This window comes from Cataglyphis hispanica, chromosome 23, assembly GCF_021464435.1.
Source record: "Cataglyphis hispanica isolate Lineage 1 chromosome 23, ULB_Chis1_1.0, whole genome shotgun sequence".
NCBI lineage: Eukaryota > Metazoa > Arthropoda > Insecta > Hymenoptera > Formicidae > Cataglyphis > Cataglyphis hispanica.
The window spans coordinates 135,218-156,896 of NC_065976.1; the positions used below are offsets into that span (position 1 = coordinate 135,218).

At 30.7% G+C, this 21,679-nt stretch overlaps 2 protein-coding genes and 2 non-coding genes across 12 annotated transcripts in view; 1 reads left to right on the top strand and 3 right to left on the bottom strand.

Moving 5' to 3' along the window:
- LOC126857938 (QRFP-like peptide receptor) overlaps positions 1-7,417 on the top strand; it is a 62,057-nt gene extending 54,640 nt beyond the window's left edge. For 2 of the 4 annotated variants that reach the window (XR_007688567.1, XR_007688568.1), the window contains exons 11-12: positions 511-715; positions 3,105-7,417. Coding sequence is in view for 2 of the 4 variants with exons in the window: in XM_050607856.1 (XP_050463813.1) it covers positions 3,105-3,114 (10 nt within the window). In the remaining 2 variants the exon portion in view is untranslated. The remainder of the gene's footprint in view (positions 1-510; positions 716-3,104) is intronic. The other 2 variants (XM_050607856.1, XM_050607859.1) reach the window with 1 other exon arrangement.
- A 2,209-nt stretch (positions 7,418-9,626) lies between these two features.
- Positions 9,627-20,813, bottom strand: LOC126857942 (RNA-binding protein squid-like). 6 transcript variants are annotated; one of them, XM_050607869.1, is made up of 10 exons: positions 20,449-20,813; positions 16,927-16,962; positions 16,433-16,473; positions 16,030-16,157; positions 15,686-15,832; positions 15,467-15,598; positions 15,001-15,220; positions 12,450-12,518; positions 11,426-11,549; positions 9,627-10,792 (listed from the first exon to the last, which is right to left on the bottom strand). In XM_050607869.1, the coding sequence occupies exons 1-9, from the start codon at positions 20,796-20,798 to the stop codon at positions 11,479-11,481; spliced, it is 1,194 nt and encodes a 397-aa protein (XP_050463826.1). In that variant the 5' UTR covers positions 20,799-20,813; the 3' UTR covers positions 9,627-10,792; positions 11,426-11,478. The 6 variants fall into 6 exon arrangements, with proteins under 6 accessions (XP_050463826.1, XP_050463824.1, XP_050463825.1 ...); XM_050607867.1 differs by having other exon boundaries at positions 14,959-15,220; XM_050607868.1 differs by lacking the exon at positions 16,927-16,962 and having other exon boundaries at positions 14,959-15,220.
- LOC126858046 (small nucleolar RNA snR61/Z1/Z11) lies at positions 15,914-15,980 on the bottom strand. The gene has a single exon (XR_007688600.1). It is a non-coding gene; the product is annotated as a small nucleolar RNA snR61/Z1/Z11 (small nucleolar RNA).
- Positions 16,258-16,340, bottom strand: LOC126858045 (small nucleolar RNA SNORD58). Its single transcript, XR_007688599.1, has one exon. It is a non-coding gene; the product is annotated as a small nucleolar RNA SNORD58 (small nucleolar RNA).
- Positions 20,814-21,679: the final 866 nt, after the last annotated feature.

The following is a 21,679-nucleotide window of genomic DNA, read 5'->3' on the forward strand; positions in this document are numbered from 1 at the left end:
TGAGACTTTAAAATAAACTGTAAAATATATACGAATATTTGACAAATAGCTGATATCGGACGGAGAAATCTATGAAAGCAACGAAAACACGTGAGAGAAGCGCGCATGGTATCGATAGCTTTATGATAGATTTATGAGAGGAATTATATGCTTTATCGCGGAAAATATTTTTTGATGATAATTTTTTACATCGGTTTTCATAAAACCGATAAAAAACAAGACTTTTATAAACTCATAAAAAAATTCCATTATATAACGTTCTTACTTAAATTATTGCAGTATCATAAAGAAAAAAGTGAAGAAGATAGAAGAAAGAAGAGAAAGGAGATGTTTTATCGAACTTTAATATCTTCTCTATTGAATTTTGAGTCCGCTATCTCTCTCAGCTGAAAGATTTTAATCGACACCGAGATTTGATCGACATACGAATTGTGCGATTTGAAAATTTTTAACATTAACTTGAGATAAAATTTTGTTCCAAAATCCTTCGTTTTTGCATACATGATTCAGGTGGATTCGAAACTCTTTCCGCGGGTCGAAGTCCCGAAACTCGACCAATCTGCATCTTGTAGTCCATCCGTGAGATGTTGTTTTGCAACACCTTGGTCAGCGAACGAACCTGGTTGACTGGACACTGTTAGAAAGCCCGTGCATCCGCCACGAATGTCCGCTTGTCCACGAATGTCATAAACAAAGGGAACATGATTCAATCGAGGTAAATTGAATAGTCCGTCAACGTCGCTATTCATTTCGTAAATTCAGATGTAACATTAATTTCGGTATCCGCTTTAAATTTACCGCACGGATCTTTCTTTATATCTGATTCCGCAGCAAATCGAAAGATTGAGTTAAAGTTTACGTTAGTTTAATACAATTATACATGGCATCGTGGAAGTTTAGGAAAAACTTTAAATATTTATTTGAGAACATTATATCGAGAAAAGGTGTACAATACAATATTTGCTAAAAATTAGCGTTTTTTAAGAACATCTTTTATTTGAAATAGTAATTGTGAATAAAACTTACATTTTTTAAATAGAAGATTGCAGAAATTCAAAAAATGAATAATTTTTAAGATGAATAATTATTTTGATCATTTTATTTAAACAATTCTTATAAAAAATAGGAATACAAGAAGTTTTTGAAAAACGAATGACTGCATTATATTTTTTTTTAGATTTACACGCGCGTGTTCTCGCTTCTAAAAATTCAGGAAAATAATCAAGCATTCATTAATCAGCTTTATGTCCAATTTTATAGAAATTTTTTACTTTGAAAGCACTTTGAAAGCATTTATTTTAAATATTAGTTCAATTCTTTATTTGTTTTAATACATGGGAAACAAGCGGAAAAGCGTTTGGCACCGAGTTTGGCACAATTTAATTCCATTTTACAGCGCGATTAAACGAAAGGATACTCATATATTTGTAAATTGCAAATGACCGCACTTCTGTCGTTTAACTAATTTTCGCCCTTGCATTTTTACGTACCAGTCAGCATACCAAAATAAATTTGCGGGAAAAATTGGAATGATGCTTTTCGCTATCAAAAATCTATTGATTGTTGCATGTGTCCATTATTGTTTTAATTATTGTTGCACGTGTTCATTTATATTTTTGCACGTTTTGCACGTTTTATGCTGCAGATGTAAACTTTTACGTGTGTAAACAATAGAATCTAACAATATCTCTAGGAATTAAATCGCAATATTTTTCTAAAATAATATTTTATAAAACTGTGAATATCGAGAGATATGATAAGAGCAATCAAAGCATACCAAAAACATACACAGAATATTTTCCAAAAAAAAAGCGAGACAAAAAATGTTTTTTCAACGTCACATATTTTTAAATTTTATGAATCAAACATTAAGTAGATTTTAATTCATATTTTGACTTTTAAGGTTTAAATTGTTGAGATGTTTAATATCAACAAATATAAAAATAAACAAAATAATGTGATCTATCTATAAGACAGATCACTGATCCGAAATCTACAAGAAAAAATACATAAATCTTCTTCCTCTGTCTTAATGCATTTCTTACGTCTTCTTCTATTATATGCATACAAAAATTTATTTTTTAAGCATATTGGATTTATAAATATAAATATGACTTATTTATATTTATAATTATATGATAAAATGTTATTTTTATATTTTTTTTATGTAGATGTCAGCAATACTTATAAAATATCAGTTCTTCAATATTAAACACAGTAATAGAACACGTAATAATGTTGTACACATTTCGTAACATAACGAGTTTTTTTAAACATTTTCCAGCGTATTCCATATAAAGCTTTTTCAAGATTTAGTGTGTAATGTAAATGTCTTACTTAATAACTTTCTAAAAGAAAGTGTTGAGAAAAAAAAGATACAAAAATCTCAAATTCACTTTGCAAGTCCTCTCAGACTTACTCATCGATCAAAAAGTTCAGTAATAATTTTATAATCCTAATCGTGTTTCATTTCTTCATCAGAAATGTCATCGCAAATGTTTTATCGTAAAAATAATTATTTATTATATTATTATTAATATAATTATAACGACGGAAATCGAATGTGAAATATAAAAATGTATCATTTAGTTACTTTACATGATTCTATATTCAATCTATTTAGGGAGATAAAAAGTTTGATATGTACATCGAAACGCACAAGTAACTAAGGAAATAATCAAGAAATAAGATAAGCTGACTTCAATGCTAAAAAAAAAGAGAATTTTAATTAAATTATAACATTACATTCTTTTTAATTAATAAGTAAAATTGTATATATTTTATTTTCTCTAGCTTTTTTTAATTCTTATTTTCATCAATCTTATTAATTTTTTTCTCACACGGTGTCAGGTTAAATGGTAAAAAATAGATGACCCCTAAGATAGAGCTAAGAGGTAATGTACAAATCATTTGTTTCTCAAGTATGCTCTGCATCAGTGAGACAGCACTCGCAGTCAGTCAGATTTTCTCGTTTAAATGTAATCCGCTGCAGAACGTCTCTCGCGACTTACTCTCTCTCCAAATTCCACTAGATAATGAAATTCCATTGTCACGTCTCTTTCTCTCTTTCTCCGTACTCATCGTCTATCATCTTCTGTTTTTAGATGGACCTGATTCTTTCTTCATTCCCAGACCAGATCGTCGAGGGAGGTCCGTCAAATAGGGGAAAATTTCCGACAGTGAAGAAAGTTAAAAAAAAAACGCGATTATAAATTTTACGAAGATGGAAAAAGATCTTTCGACTGCCTACGACTATTTCGAGAAGCAGAGTGACAGGAGCGACAAAACTTTTGTGAATTGACAATGACTCCAATGCAAAGTATGAACTATCTGCTAGGGCGGTCTCGTAGATAATGTAAGTTCCCGAATGGGCTCATAGTCTATTTATCTACCTATTTATCTTCGTGTCGCACTTCGTAGCGGTAGCATTATCGCTCACTCCTGGGCAAGATAATTGGACAGTTGATTAATTGGATATTTGGACAATTGGACGTTTAACGTACGGTTAAGCCGAGTGGGCGGATAAGGATCAGAAAGTGGGCTTTAGGCGTGGGGGCAACGGCGGTATCCAAGGTGGCCGCGTAGTATAGTAGCTCAGTTATAAATAGCGAAGTGGTCCGGATTTAGAAATCTTGCGAAGATATCTCGCGTAAAAAATAAAAAGACATTGATTAAATTCTGCAGCAAGGTGCAGAATTATTAAAGAACAATTGAATATTTATTTGAAAAGTTCCCTAAGGATATATATCGAGCACCAAGTTTTTAAATGTTGATACTCTTTAATTCATGTAGAATCGCATAAGAATTCGATAAAAATAAGATAATCTCGCCGTTTATTTAACTCTAGTCTGATTTTAAGAATTTTGCTTTTTGTATAAAGCACACTACTTCAACTAAGCTTAAAGCTAGAAACAGTGCATATTTTGTTGCGAATGTGTCGATCTAGCTTTTGCTTGATATTTATGCTGTGAATCAGCTTTGTGTATTTTATCCAAAGAGAAAATACAATGAATTCGATAACTATATTTATCATAAAAAGTGCATCGCAAAGTGCGCTGACTATCGGGAGAGAAACCGTTTCGACGAATGTTTCGCAAAAACTCGATACGCTCTAGCAGCTATATTAGATGCAGTGTATTGCAGACGCGACAAATTTGCCAAATATTCGCGATGCACGTTTGACAACGGGTAACGGGATAAACATTTCCCACACAAGAATTCTGCAATGTGAGAGATGGAGGCAAGTATCGATTTAACATTTGCATTTATGTATATATGTAATAATTTCTCAAAGCGTCATATTTCGAAGTCAGGGCAGTGACGTAATTTATCGTGGATATTCGTAGCATATTCTCGAAACATTGAACCATACGCGTTTACACGAGAATATAATGTCAGAGAATATAATTGTAGCTAGATTAATTAACTTGTTCCAACGTGTCCATGTCAAGAGGATCAACTGTAAATTTTATATGAGTAATCTCGATTTTTGTTACTCATTGTCACGGGAGAATTTTGCATTCTTTCTTATTTTTGTGGGTTTCTTTTTAAATTCTTAATATCAAATATTGATTATTGGTTTATTCTATCTATAATATTAGTAATAATAATACAAGTTTTTACGTTAAAGAATTTTTAATATATAGCTTTTAGCGGTCCGTCGTGTCAGGCACGCGGGTTTTCGATAGTAAGCCGTATTATAAAAAAAAAAAAAGAAAAAAAAAACTGGGGAAACCAAGTCGCTAATCAGTGTATAGAAAATACGTAAATAAATAAGTATTACATTATTTAAACTCTCTGTTTAGATTTGATAAGTGTGATGTTATGCGATGTTTATAATTCTGTGATTGCCGAGATAATGATCTAAATGCTACAGGAATAGCGTAAATAAATTTTTGATGGTTATAAATAAGAGATACTAATGAAATACATTAAACGCACGATTAACATGCCGCAAAATTAAAATCAATTATTTGCGTAATGTGCAACAGCTTTCATCTGCATTGTGTCTGTGTTTGCGCGGGAGATTAAAAACAAAAAGTATATATTTACAAGCTTCAAGTTCTCAAGTCATTGGCTTTAATCTCATAATTGTAATATGTGTATAGAAATATTATTAAACTTATTAAAGTATACACATCAGCAAGGCTTTAGAATAATTTTTTGAGTAGATAAATAGACAAAAGTACACTCTTGGGCACTGAGATCTTTCCGACAATTTAAAGGGTTAATTATATAATTTTATTTATAATTTTTATTGCATTATTATCCTTTCGTTGAACACGTGATGACAGACTGAGAATTAGCAATGTAAAAATAATTTTATTGTTGAATTTAAATTATTCGAATAATACACGATGATATTAATGACATAATTTCTCTTTAATATATATTATCGTATTTATTGCATTTGATGTATTATACGGACGATAATTGCCAGAGTCTACGACAAACCGGCATGAGACATAATAATGAGATAAATAAAACTGTTCTCGTATCGACATTTAATTGCCGAGAATCATAATTAATCACAAGATATTTCTTGCAAATTCTTCAACTTAACTGTAATACAATCTTATATATATATATATATATATATATATATATATATATATATATGTTTTACAATTTTATTATACACAATTTTTTTGTGCTATTAAGAGATCAATGGTTTTAAGATTGATGACAAACGATTATGCTTCAAAACGATTTGTTGCAAAAGTTGTGTAGTTTTAAAATGAAATTTTATTGTAAAAAAGATAAGATTTTAGAGTCTTACTTAAAAAATTTTTTCACAAAATTATCATATCTTCATGAATTTTTCAATTAGTAAATTCTAAATAACATATGACAGAAGAGATCCAGACAGCACAAGTTTCTCAAAGGTGACAACAAAAAAATACAACTTAAAGAAACGTTTTATTATGTTTTAGATATCTTTAAGATATCTTTTGGCTTTTCTATGCTGTCTGGAGAGGAGATATTTGGGCGTGAACGTCGGCAATGAAAAGTCGATCTTTATACGTGCGTATAGTGTGTAGATTAATTAAATCTATATAGAGTAAAGAATTGTTTCTTTTCCACAGGAACATGCATACGTATTTATACGCGCGAATTAATTTATCTTAAATAATAGCGTATATATAATAGCGCGAGTATGATATATATATATATATATATATATATATATATATATATATATACATATAGATATATATACAAATATACACGCATAAACTGTATATTTCGTATGTGATTAGATGTTATACACGGCTTTAAATGTCTAAATATACGTACTAGTCAATTTTTTCTTAGAATGATATCTATCTAGATTTTAGATTACGATATCCCAGAGAGAGAGAGAGAGAGAGAGAGAGAGAGAGAGAGAGAATAAAAAATGTAAATATGAACAATATGGGTTGCTCTTTTTAATTTCACAATTCCATCTTTCTCGCCATTTTTTTACCATAATTTCTGATCTTAAATTCCTTAGGAAGGCACCATAGTGAATTATGTGCACTATCTCACATATACTATGTCGTGTATAGCCTCTACGCATAGTTACGTGCGTAGTTGCTAATTTTGAATGTTTGTATCGTCGAGTTATGCAAATAATGCAGAATTCTCAACCAATCGAGACCATTGTTCAAAATATTCAACGATCGCGTTTGAACATATAATTAATTAAATCAGAATTGATTATCATTTATGTATGAAATTTATGTTGCGATAACTATTATATCTTGCATTATCCATGATAAGATAATCAAATGGACGGAATTCACGTTATGATTATTCATGTACATTCCGTGCTGTATATTTGTATAATTTTGAATTTACTGGTTATATTTAATTATGTCACTAGATTTGAGAAAGAAACAATTAGTTTCTAAACTGATACATATTATATTTATATTACAATAATATATGGAAAATTCCGGAAGATAAAGATACACAAAGTATACGATTTGTTTAAATAGCCCATGAAATTTCATTAGAAAACAAGCAAGGCGGATGTCATTATAATAGAACATAGACATGAATTGGAAACCGATTGTTACGGCAAAACCGATACATTTAACCTGAGATGGGAACGATTTTCGAATGAAAGAAAGAAAGAGATAATGTTATTTGAAGCGTAGACGTGACGTTGGTATAAGCTCTGAAATATCGTATGGCGAGCCAAAAAAAGTAAGCGGATATAGCTAATTTAAGAGAGACGGAATAAAGCTGTAATATACGCCTAATCATATCGTGTTGCAAGGAAAAAGTACAATAGAATGTCCACTCGAAGGTAAATGCTCGAAGGTAGACGAGAAGGATAAAAGCATGTGAAGAAAATAATAGTTTCACGAACGAGATAGCTACTGTACAATGTATAGATTATATATATATGGTAAAAAAAAAAAAAAAACAAGGATATATTTCCTCTTTATATATGCGTTTTTTATGTAGAAATACTTATTTATTTGGAAGTGTCATATGTTTAATCTTAATAATAATGTATATTGTAAATAATCGATCAACTTGTATTAATTTTTAAAAATTCATATCTATGTTAATATAAGCATGTATGGCGCGAAGAGATCTATATTGATTAACTTTTCAAAATGTGAAAAGTGATTAAATAATAGATGAGTGGTAAAACAGAGTTTTAAAAAGATATAAATTATATACATCAATTTACACAAGAAATGCAAGTTCTATAAGTTATTCCATTCTATTAATTGTAATCATCGCGCTTATTGTTTTACTTTTCAGACACAGAATTTTTCTTAACGCGCTGAAATATTGTGCGAAAGATTAATACGTCATAACTGAGACGATATTGAAGGGAATTAATTCGCGTTACATACTTCATTACCAAAGATTAATTACGTTTTTAGCCTCTGATGGATTCTGCGCGTGACACTCGATATTTCGATAGGGTGGCTTTGCTACTTGCAAGGCGTCGTTTTACTGCAAGCAGAAATTATTCGCTGCGAAATTGTATTGCATATACTGTAAAACGGAAAGTTACTGATAATCTGTCGGACCGGATGCGAGATCTTGATAGACGATAAATAAAATTCGAGAATTGGTCAAAAATTTATTTATATATTTGTATTATTGGAGATAAAAATTAAATTCGGCGAGTAATATGATAACATATCGAAGATACATTTCGGATTGGTGGACTCTTTTAATTATTGAAGCATCAAAACTAATAATTTTTTTTTGCATAATTTTATTTAATACATATTATTTGTGCCAATGGAAATAACAATGTGTTAAATTTAATTGAGAATAGATTTATTAGTGAAACAGAGTGAAATGTTATAAGTAGCTTTCCTCTTATCTCTTTACATTCGTTTCGTTACTTTGGATGTTGAAGATGAAGTTTCAGCTGGCGATAATAAGCAGACAAAAGCGCAATTGCCAGATTAATGCATCTTTTGTGTATTCGTTATTTCTTTTACTTCAAACTGATTTAATGTAACTTTGTTTCTCCTTCGACGCGTGTGAGAAAAGAAAAAACATCTTAGATAATTTTTATAAAATTCTTTTCTATATAACTACGTACAATTTATGATGCACTTTTTATTTTACACTTATATATTTATATATGCTTCGGAAATAATTATGACTAAAAATGTGTATGTACTAAATTATAGCATGGTTTGTGATCAAAATTGAAGCAATACTGCTGCGCTTAATTTTGAATTTTTATTTATGCAATAAATGTGTATAGAAAATAATTTACAAAACTTATGTTTTTTATAATTTGTATTAATCATCTTAAAACATTATTAATTTATATTTTTTATTTTGCTTTACGATTCCATCTGTTATTTAATCATATCTTGAAAATTTAAGAAGTATAGATCTCCTTGCTGCATACGTGTTTGTACTAAGACTTTTAACAATTTAATGCAAAAATAATTGTTATTGTGCTATTATTTATTTTTGGATTTTTTATAAAGAGGAATAACATAGTAAAAAAAAATTGCAAACATTATTAAAAAAACAAAAATGCATATCACAATCAATTAAACGAATCTAATCAAAATTGTCATCGATAAGAATGTTCAGTGAAGAGTAAGGAAATCAGTAAGAGAATCAGAGTTGCACGAGAGACGAGGTGCTACTAATTAGAGAACGTGTATAAATTCATCTCCAAAAGATTATCTTAATGGCTCATCTCCGTCACTTACTAAATTCTTTTTCGTGAAGTAAACATACATTTCAATCAATTAAATAAAATTAGAACTATTCTTTATTTAGATGTTATATTTTGAAATTTAGAGCTCCAAAATTCTTCGGAAACTAAAAATCAATAAATAAAAATTATAATTTTGCAATAACTGATATTGTCTTTATTGCATAAATTTATAATCAGAAGTTCATAATATAGTTTCGATTTTATATATTCCACACTTTTATAACATACATACATACCATACATACATACATACATACGATTATTTTGCCGACTGCACTGTTAATTCTCTTGTAGAAAAGTTGTAGGATTTGGAGTGTGATTGGTAATGACATTAGAAAAGATCGATAAACTTCAGTGTGTGTGTGTGTATATATTTTATATATATATATATATATATATATATATATATATAAATTGTAATAAATTTCTAATATTTTTAATAAATATTTATTTTAAATAAATTTCAGCTAACATAAGATTATCTTTTTATTTTGTATAATGTAATACTTTTTGTGTGACATAAGATTAGAACGTAATATGTACTCGGACAAAAAATACAATGCATCTAAATATTGCATTATTTTCAATACAATATTGTCTGTTGTACTTTTAAAAATCTTAATGTGACAATTTTCTCATCTTGTAGAATGAGAATGTCGATATATAAATATAATGTACATGCGCTGTTCTTTGATCGAGCAAGAATTCTGTCTTAGCGCACACTGCGACAATTTAAGTGCATCATCATTTTCCAGGATGAGGATGCTTATACAGAGCGCGTGTATGACGGAATTCACAGAGTATTAGTTCTATTAATAAGTCTGATACATAAGTGTATATGTGCATGTGTCAGTCTTATTTAAGTCTAATATATAAATGATTAATTCCTATACGTTTCAAAGAAATGTGTACATGTCGCGTTTTAAAAAGAAAAAAATAAGTTACCGTATAGGAGGTCAAAGCAGAATTAACATATATATATATGAGATATGTACACAAAACGAGCATTTATTTAATTCTATTATTTAATCCTATTATTATTAATAAGAGGGGAAGCAGCAATCCTTTTATCTTATTTCATACTTCGCACACTCATTATAAACAGTTCGATTTATCTCGTATTTCCTTTTCTTACTCACTATTTCTGCATGTTATGTAAAAAGTACATTGCCTGCTTACTCATATACGGTAGTTTTTTTCACCACATCGTGTTACATATATACATATATACATATATATATATATACATATATATATATACATATACATATATATATCTTGTAGACAAAATTAAAATGATCTATCAATATAAATATTCACGATATGCTATGCGATGCGGACGTAAATGGTAATAAACTCTATGGTAATTGAAAAGCATGTTTTATATATATATATATATATATATATATATATATATATATATATATACATACACATATATATACACAAAAAAGAAAATAACGAATGATTTCTGTTAAAATTCTGATGTTTGAATATTCGTATTTCAGTACTATTGCTGAAGATAACGTGATTTAATGGAATGATTGGACGAATAATATGATCTTGAACGGGAATCCCGCTTCGTAATACCTGAAAAATAAAAATAAAAAAAAATAAAAAAAACCATTTAAATTATACACATTGCACACTTTATTTCAGACACAAGTTAAAATTAATAAAATATTGTACAATAAATAAATATATATCATATAGGTTTGATGCAGAAAAAGGCGTAACAAATATGCAAAGGACAGTTAAAACGTAGAAATAAGATAAAAATCCGACGTAAATTGGCGCAGTAAAAATAACATAAAATTTTGTGTGATACACATACAAAATAGAATATTCATCCAAGTTAACAAGGCAAACGATGGACAACTTGAGGGTAAAGGATTATTAAGAAAAAATATGATAGCTTTAATCTTCTTTAAAAAACTTAAAAAACTTTACTTATAATTAAAAATAACTACTTGTAGACGTATAAAAAATAAAAATAGAAAAATTTAAAAATGTAAATGAATATATCTTACTTTCGAACTTTTAAAAATTGATATTTTAGATTTTATCTCAATAGAATATCTAAGTATTCTCAAAAATTATATGCACATACATTATTTTGCTGATACAAAATCGATATTTTCTCATACACAAGAATTTTTTTATAATTTGGCAAGGTGTGCAGAGATAGAGGCAAGAACATTAGGAACTTTGGAGCTGACTCACCGGCAGTTACAATGCAAATTGTATTGCATTCGCAAATGAGGAAAATCTCCTCATTAATAGGGTTGATGCCTCTGGTTCTGACGACCACCACCACCTCTCTGCTTGCCACCATAGCCTGAACCTCCTGGAACATACCCATGTAACGCATATTGTTAGTTAAACCCTCCCACCCAGTTGCATATGATGCTAGTTTGTTCATAGAAGAAACTAAATAATATATAAACGAAAGAAAATGTCAAGCATATTTCTTTGGAAATATTAGAGTTAAAAGATAACAGATATAGTACAAGCCAAAAGAAAGCTATTGAGTATCTATGTAAAGGCTACAGGCTAAGGCAGTAAGCTGCAGGCTGCGTTCCAATTGATATTTTTCTCATCTTCCTTATATATACATATTTCTATAGCTATCAATGGTTAAATGTCAGATAATATTCAAGGATACATATATTAAATGTTAGAAATAGGAAAAATTAAGTTTTTATGGAAAGATGAATATAGACATTGCAATGTTTTTTCATGCTCACAAGAGCAATATCCAAAAATTTACCAAGTATTATATATTTATAATATACTATATACTTTATATAGTATATATTTTATAATATACTGCAGTCAAAAATTCATTGCACTTTTATAATATAATTTACAATAATTTGATCACATGTTTTTTGTCGTCTAATAGAAATAATTTTTCCATCAATTTATATGTGTGTGAAAAATTATATTCATCTCCATATGTTTCACATACATGCACATATCAACACAATAATTGTAAAACAAATAAAGATAAGGTAAAGAAAACAGATATTCAAGTAAGGGCAGACAGCAAACGATGAAGAGAAAGAGAAAGCGGGTAAGTGAAATTTTTGATTTTGTGAAAAACAAAAAAAGAAAAAATAGATGAATGTAATTAATATGTAACAAAAAATACGAATATAGACGATGGAATATATGCCATTCAAAATGTCCTCAATTAGGAATAAATATGAAATACATGGGAGAGAAAGGACGCTATAATGCGTACCTTTGCCGCGTGCACCACGCCCACCACTGTAGCCACCATCGTAATTACCACCGCCGTAGCCGTATCCGTCTGCGTTTCATGGAACACACGGCATAAAGAGCATAATGGGATCAGTTATCGTATACGTACCGAGACATAAAATCGTTCATTTTTTTCTACATTAAAAGGAAATATGTGTGGAGCGTGTGTGGAGCTCGAAAACAACGATAATTAATTATATATTATTTCACATAATGATACTAATAATTTCATGTGTCTAATATTAATAGTTTTATCTTTTAGAAAACATTTTCCACGAAATATATCCTGAAAGCCAGTAATTAACTGTATTACATAATGCAATGTTCTGATATTTTACATTAATAAAAAGCAGCTTTCTTGAAGTTTCTGATTAAAAAAATTGTTGAGTAAGGATGCAGAGATTATTGGAGCACACGTGGAATGATTTAGCAGTTATATGAATGCAAAAATGACATGCATGTAAAGTTTATGTCGTTGAAACAATTTATGTCATGCTGAAAATGATGCTATTATATCAGAACAAAAATAATAACATAATATTCTTTTTAAAAAATCGAAAAATTAATAAAGTCAAAGGATAAGGCTTTTCTATAATAGATCATAAGTTTTCAAAATATTTTTTGATTAGATGAAATATTAGGAATAAAGAAATTATTCAGCTCTCTCTCTCTCTCTCTCTCAGTATTCTCTATCAACTTTAATAGATATAGTGCCTTTTGACTTAAATAGGATGTCTAATAAGCTAATCTTGGAAATCATACGGGATACGATCATTCTCATGTGTTGTAGCAAAAGCATATATGATGTTTAGCCTTTGTGATTTCATCGCTTGACTTTAACATGCTCATTATGAAATATGGAATAAACGAGAAACAGCATGCGAGGATTATAGTGATATCAAAAGCAGGAACAAAGGATTGAATGTACAGTTTCATACAATATAATGTCCCATACAGTTTTACTTTAATGTTCTCTACACAACACGTACACCTTGCAGTTTCATGTATGTTAAAATATAATGTTGCAGTGAATGCATGATTTTTGAAATCCTCGGAAATAATAAAAGATATTTTAGAATGAGATAAAAAAAATAAATAAGATTTATTTGTTGACGTTAATCAGTGAATCTATGGGAATACTATGGGACTCGAATAATAATTAAAATAAATTATAATTTATTAAACCTGCCATTTTAATATTACATTTTGTAATATGGACCAATTACACAATTTTATGTTAATATAAATATAATTATATTAATAACATGTATTATAGCATCAATTAAAAAATAAAATAGATGATATAATACATGTTACATAATACAATTTATATTAATTTAAAGATATTAAACCGTTTAAGGATCACAAGAAATATTGTAAAAACTTTCTCTGTCTCTGTCTTTACACATTTACTGACAACTTTATGTTATATTTATTCATATAAATGTGTATGCATATGTGAACATATATATATATATATATATATATATATATATATATAAATTAAATATCTCAACAAGCAATCAAAGAATATAACTCAGCAAATTATTAGAGTAGGTAGATTAGATTAGTTGGTTATAGTTAAATAATTATCCAAATCCTGGAAATAAAAGATAGAAAGTGGAAAATTGTGTTTGATTCACATAATCTTCGAATCCTAATTCTATGAATGCATGAATATCCATTATATATTGCATCATGCTATATGTTGGAAGAACTATTCAAAAGACATTTCGTGAGCATGAGTTGCTGGTTTACATTGGCTAAGTATAAGAGCAACATAGTCGACGATATAAATTAATTAGCTTTTTAACACTGATTATAAACTAATTTCTTATAATCTTTTACAGTTTACAATACTGACATATAGTCAATAAATTAAATTTAATACAAATATATATGAAATTGTCAGTATATGTATATATACATGTATGTATATATGTATGTATGTATGTATGTATGTACGAATGTATGTAAATATATACTGACAATTATAGTTGATCTATCTGCAAACCAACACTCGCACTCTATCAAATTATGATTATTATCACACTTTTATCATCTTGTATAATATATACATAAAATGTCAATTTCTGTTATTCCATCTTTTGCATGATTGAATAATGCATACTGATAAAACAGATGATGTTGATTTGTCTTTTAACTTATTTCAGTAAAATAAACATTTTTGCAGTAAAAACATTATTGATTAATTAGAAAGAAAAATTGAAGCAGCACAGCAACTCAGATATGCGACAAAGAAATTAAAGCAGACATAATATGCATATATTTTTTTCAAAATGTTCGTCTTAATCGCGTCTGCCGAATACACTGGGACGGTAACAACAAATAATCATATTTGCCATTGATCACTTTTTTTTTCTCGAAAGAAAAAAAAAAATAAAAAAAAGCAAAGAAAAAATTCTCAACAATAATCGTACAGACGTTAAATCTGTCGTCGCGACTCTATTAATAATCAATAAAATTACCGTATCCACTGTAGTCGTAGCCACCGTAACCTCCGTACCCACCGCCACCGTAATAATCGTATCCATATCCATCGTAGCCACCGCCGTATCCTCCTTGGCCGTAGCCACCGCCATAACCGCCGCCGTATCCGCTTTGTCCCCATCCGCCTTGACCGAATCCACGACCTCGGCCACCCCTGGCACCACGACCACCACGATTGCCTGGTCCACCGCGCATACCAATCATACCATCGGGCTTGGGTGTCGCCTTCTTTACGTCGACCTATTTGAAATTTATTATAGGATAGTCATTATTATATTCGTAATAAAAAATATTATTTAAATTAAAATCTTTCTTGTCTTGTATCAAGTTTTTATTATCGTCTTAAGGGAAGAAGAGAAAAACTCATACACATATTTTAATATTCATTTAAAATATCCAGAAAAAAAAAGGTTAATATTTAAACGAAAGCCTTGTGTGTGTGTGTGTAATAATAAATATAAGTTGTATATTCATGTATTCACTCACCTCTTTACCATTTATTGTTTGTTTTGAAGTCTTCAGTAGTTCATTAACCACTTGTTCAGATTCGAAAGTGATAAAGCAGAATCCCTTCCTCTGATTCTTTGTTTTGTCGAATGGCATCTCTACCTCGACGATCTGAAAGATTTTCAGATATTTCATTGTTATTTGTAGGAAAAGCTGATTTAAAGCATTTGATGTGCAAAAAAATGATATAATGCTTACAGTTCCAAATTGCGAGAAGAAATTCTTAATGTCGTCGTCGGAAAGTTCCGTTGAAAGACCGCCAACAAATATTTTACCATGTCTGGCTTTTGCTTTCTTAGGATCAACCTTTTTATTATTGATAACATGATCACCAGCTGCCATAATCTGAAAATTGTATAAATGTTTCTTACAAAATAGTTGCTTAGTAAAAAAATATGATGATGAATTAAAAACATTTCTTATAAAAATTCAGAAAAGAATTGTCGTCATATATATTCAGTAGCAGAACTGACTAATAGTATCATCATTTCATATATATAAGAACAAAAAAAAAACTATATAAAAAATCCAAAACTAAATACCTTATCGAGAGATTCAGCCTTAGCAAAGACGATAAAGGCAAACCCTCTTGATCGTCCTGTATTAGGATCTGTCTTGACATTGATGCTTTCAATATCGCCGTATGTGCTAAAATGTTCCCTCAGTTCCTCTAAAAATTGGTAAGACAATCTTTGTAAAAATTCTGAAGATTTGTTTAACATAACACATACTTGAGATTTAAAATATAATTATATAACTAATCATTATATTGAGCTCAGTAAACAATTCTTTTCACATGACATTCTCTTGATACTGTCATCCAAAGGTGTCCTAAGAAATTACATCATAGCATACTCTTTTATTTTCTCTAATTTTACAATTTTTTAGAACTTTGCAGTTTTTTATTGTTTAGAGATAATTTTAAAAAGCGAGAGCGTTACTCACTGTCGGTTGTTTCCCAACTTAAACCGCCAACAAATAATTTCCTGCGAAAAAAAAAACAGAAAATTAAAACTAATAGAAGCAAACAGAAGGTATTTTTAAATTTTTAAATTACTATCATGGAACCGAATATTTATAGCAAACAATTTACAGTTTATCAGTTTAAATAGGATTGTTATTCAGGATTGCGATGTCAGCAAATTGTCAAATGTCTCTGCAACTGTGCGCAAAAAATATTATCTGTAATAAAAACGGTAAAAGATAGCGCATAGTAATGTGCCTCAGCCTCTTTCGCAAGTGACTATTACAAGTTATGAAATAATCGCGAAGCCGATTATCACCTGGATACGTAACTTTTGCATTTTTTAAGTTTTTCATTATCGTTCCGAATTATCGCATGCAATTTTTCTTTCACTTTCTTAACACTTCCGTTATATTGTTGTTAAAAAAAAAAGAAAAAAAAAAAAAAAGAAAAAAGTAATAAAGATTGAAAATACCTATCGTTCAGAGAATCCTGGTTAGCTCCAGCCGACCTGTAAAGCAACGGAACGAATTTATTTCACCAGATGAATTTTTCAAACGTGGTAATTGATAGTAAAAACTGAGATCAAAGCGAAAATTTTACTTTTGATAAACGAGAAAGAATTCTATTTATTATTGAAAAAGAGAAGGAATATTGAATTGACCCCTGGAAAGATCAAAATCAATGTTAAGATATGAAAAAATTGAATGCAGACGCGCGATATATGCAAGAAACAGACCTGTAGTGTCATTCGCAAAAGGGGCACTGGATTGATTTGATCAAAAAGATTTAAGTAAGAAATTTGATTTAAACAAATGTGTGTATATTATATATCGCATACGTGTAAGTATAAGAGACTATACATAAATATTTATATATATGTATATCTATGACGCATATGTTTAAGCTAAAACTAATTAAACCACTAACGTCGAAATTTAGAAAAGACTTCATAATAAACATAATAATCACAATTCACATAGGAATTATAAGAATGTAGGAGAATATTATTCCTAGAGTTACGAAAATAACTTATATGTATTTAATATACTCTTTATAAAGTTATGAGAAATAATCATGAGAAGACTGCTTTGCACATCACAGAGACCTTGAGATTCGAACGTTTTAAAACGTGGTAAAAAATTAAAAAAAATTTTGTAAATTAAAAGAAAATAAAAAACTTGGAAAAAAGTAGATATATATATGTGTAAAAAAAAAAGTCAACGCTTGAGAGAGCAAGATACTATTATATTGACATTCATAGAGAACCCAAGCAATAGTTACAACTCCAGTTGACATACAGCTGCGCCTAAAGGAAACAAGATTTAATTTTTCCAAGTAGTACTCTGACTGCTGATTGGTCCAAAGAATATGGCATATGCTAGGATAAACTGCAACTCTATATCCAAAAGCTAAAAAAATTGTTTTTACATTATAATTTAATGATAGATGATACTTTCGATTGACACATCTATGTGTACATAATATAGATCAATAGTATCAAATATTTATTTCTATTTATATATGTATGTATATTATTCTATGTGTATATATGTATGTGCTTGTCTCTCTCTCTTTCTCATTTCTCTGTCTCTTAATGTCTTTATATAACGCTCATTGACAAATATACAATGCAAGAATTGTCTCAAATCTTGATATATGTATATATTTCTTGTTCTTTCTTTGTATTTTAATGATGAGTTACAAGCTCTGTTTTCTATCGCTTTTCTGTCAGTTCATTCAACGTAATAATTGATCTGTTATTACTAATATATTCGATTTCTTTATCGTTTAGGGCTGGTGATAAATACCGTGGGCACCAGTCACATCACACGCCGGTAATCAGTAGCTGGTCGGGTCATGTTTTCCATCTGCGAGCCGCCCGCCATGTGAAAACCGTTGTTGATCACCTGCAGATCAAGCCACATAAACTGGAGTTAATGGCGTTCCGACCTACTGGAGATTTTTGCATTGGCCCTAGTGATTCTGTGCTTTGGTCACGCCCAAACAGCATTTGGATCGGAAATTACTCTACGCGTGACCCAGCAGGCAAGTGTGTATCTGTGCGAGACTTATCAATCTGACAGAATTAACTCGACTTCCACTGCGCTTCGTGAGGGAACATGATGGACTTGAACTTGACGTAGACTTCTCGTAATAATTCTGACTTTGAAATCACTGTATAAGGCTTCACACGGTTTCAGTTCACACAAATCCAGATAAATGTATATACTGTCAATCGTAAGCAATTGACTATTACCAGAATTCAGCTGCAATACAATGTACAAGAATAGAAGACTCAGTTGGCCAAAAAATTGTATATTTGAAAGTTTACACTCTATAAAGATTACAATTATTACTTGCGTGATGTTGCGACAAATCTGATCAACTGCAGAATCCACAATTTTTCTCTTTATCGATTACAGAATTATAATTAAGTAATTAAGATAAAAGGAATGGAAATAAGGATTTTACAACAGAATTACGAAACTTCAACAGATAAATACCTTGTAACAGCAGCACATATAAAGTTACAGACTAATGCTTATTGATATTATGCATAAGTATCTTATCTACTCTTGCAAAATGTAGCATGCAATATTTTATTCCAATTTTTTCATTATTCTAGATGTGTTAAGTATAGAGTGGAGCACCAACGCTTGGCTATTTACTTCCGTTATTTTTGTACATAGAAGTCACGTCCCTTGTTATGAAGACATTTTTAATTATGGATAAAAAGAAGTACATCTCCAAATTTATATTCAACAATAATTTTTCAAATATACAATGTATGTCGATAATCAAACACAAGCAAAGATTAATTATATATATTAATTTTCATTAAATTTATAAAATTTGGAGATTACATCCTTTTTTTCCTGAAAAGTTTTATATATCTTTAGAATTTAATCTACAGCAGCGATGCTTACCCCCTTTTTTTTTTGTAGAGCTATCACAAACTAATGTAAAGATTTGCAGAAATGCAATATTACAGAAAAAAAGAAATAGTAAAAAAAAATAAAAAAAGAAGAGAGAGAAAGAAATGCAAAATTTTCTTTTATAGAATGCTGTGGCAGAAGAAAAAAAAAAAAACGAGAGTATAATTGCGCATTAAAAAATATTTACACAGATATGAATACTGTATCGTAAAAATTCATCCAACTCGAGATCTGGTTACGCTGAAAAGAATGGATTGAAGAAAGAAGAGCACAATGTTGTGCGAGACAACGGCTAGTGAGATGAGAACTTACAGAACTTACAAGTCCATAAACATTTTGCGCACATTTCGTACAGCAACGATATAAGCTTTTCTTTTCTTTGGCACATTGCGCTTTCCTTGAATGATTTTATTTTTCTATTTATTTAACCGGGGATTATTAGGAAAACATGAATGTTATTCCGTAGAGATGACTCATTTGTATGCGCGGTATTTCCGCTCGATGCAAGGGACGGATTTCCACGTGCTTGTAACGGAAGTGGCGAGCGCGACCAAGCAGCAAAATGACGCCTTTTTTGTGTGCCTCGTGTTGAATTCGCGATAAATTCGTACATTCACGTTTACTATATCTTATATTTCCTCCATCCCTTTCCATTCTGTCTTTTTCTTACGATGTTTGGGCACGCCCTTGAAGAGCCCGCGTTCGGTGCTTCCATTCATTCATACGCGAGCACATTGTGTACCTTCGTATTTTTCGAATCGAAGAATTCTAATCGCAAACGACAAATATCCGCGTGCGCGACACGATAAGACGAAGCAGGGAGCCCGTAACATTGAAACGTGAGCGTTCGCGTCGTTTGGATGCGAACGGATTAGGGATACGCCGAAAGGCGACTGCCGCACGCCTTCGCCATTTTGTGAGGGACGCGTCGCGACTTCGCGAATCACCAAACTATCGTCGATATTCGCGCGAATCGCCGGACGAGATCAAGATCCGCGAGCGATCCGAGACAATCGACGATCAAACGCGCGGGGAGAAATGATCGACGGATGAATTACCTGTCCTCCTGAGATTCCTGACTGTTGTCCGCGGCGTCGCCGCCGGCACCGCCGTTCTCGGCATCGCCGTTCTGCTCGGCGAAGTTCTGCTCCGCAATATCTTCGCTGAAATCCTTGCCTTCCTGATCGGCCATCGTCGCTTTTTTACGTTTACGCACGGCGTAAATAAACACGTGGACTCGCACGCAACGCTGTTGCAAATGGATACACTCGAGTAAAGGATCGTACTGCGACTGCACGACACGTCCGTATCGTCCGATTGCCGAATGAAGAAGACCGGCCCAGGCCTCTCGTCTTGCGTTCCCTCGTTCCTCTCGGCACTCGGCTCGTGATTCACATGCGCGAGGCATCACGGGATGCGCATCACTCTCAACCAATCACGCGCTGTCACTTCAGGATCGTGCGACGCGTTCTAGATATCCCCTCATCTCGGTCCGACATTTATCTGCTCAACATAGCGCGCAAATTTTACCGCTTTTCATTCTCTGACGACATCCTAGAGGTTTCCTATAATCTAAGATGGGATCTCATTATCTTTTTCTTATATGTAAGGTTTCCATTGAGTATTCGCTGAATGAGTTTCATTCATGAAATAATTTAACATAAATAACGAAAGTCTACATGATAATCTAATTCATCTTGACTTTGCGAATCGTGTGTTTACTGTTGGAGGAGATGAATATCGGTAAGAAAAATGATTGATCAATTTTTTAATGGATTTATTTCTTAATTAAATTTGTTTTATTTTATACGAATTTATTATCTTGCATTACACTTTACACTATCACATGTGAAGTATTAAAATGCTTTAAACTATACTCTTTACCTGATATTTTTTTAAGTTTAATTCTATATATATATATATATATCAGATTCTTAAATTGTAAATATTTTTAAAAAAATTGTTGCATCAAAAATATATTATAAATTTGCCTTAAATAGACTTTATATAATGAGATAGAAAATAATTGTAGCGAAATAAAAAATTTTGTTGAAAAAATTCTCAGCTAGGAAAAAAATAAGGTAAGACGAACAGTCATGCGATCAACCAAAACAAGCCGAATGTTTACGTTCCTGATTACATTCCAATCGATGAGAAATGGCGGGAGAATGCGTCATCAATATGGTGGGGCATGGATGAGAGAGTAGACACGCGGAGAGAAGAAAGAGGAAACGGATTTAGCGGTACGCGTACCGGAAGTTCGTCGACTAGACTGGCGGGAAGGTGGAT

Coding starts and splice junctions, on each gene's coding strand:
- LOC126857942 (XM_050607867.1), bottom strand. CDS start 20,798: ATGCCTCGCGCATGTGAATCACGAGCCGAGTGCCGAGAGGAACGAGGG. Junction 15,833..16,029: donor AGGCTGAATCTCTCGATAAG/GTATTTAGTTTT, acceptor TACAATTTTCAG/ATTATGGCAGCTGGTGATCA. Junction 15,221..15,466: donor AAACAATAAATGGTAAAGAG/GTGAGTGAATAC, acceptor AATTTCAAATAG/GTCGACGTAAAGAAGGCGAC.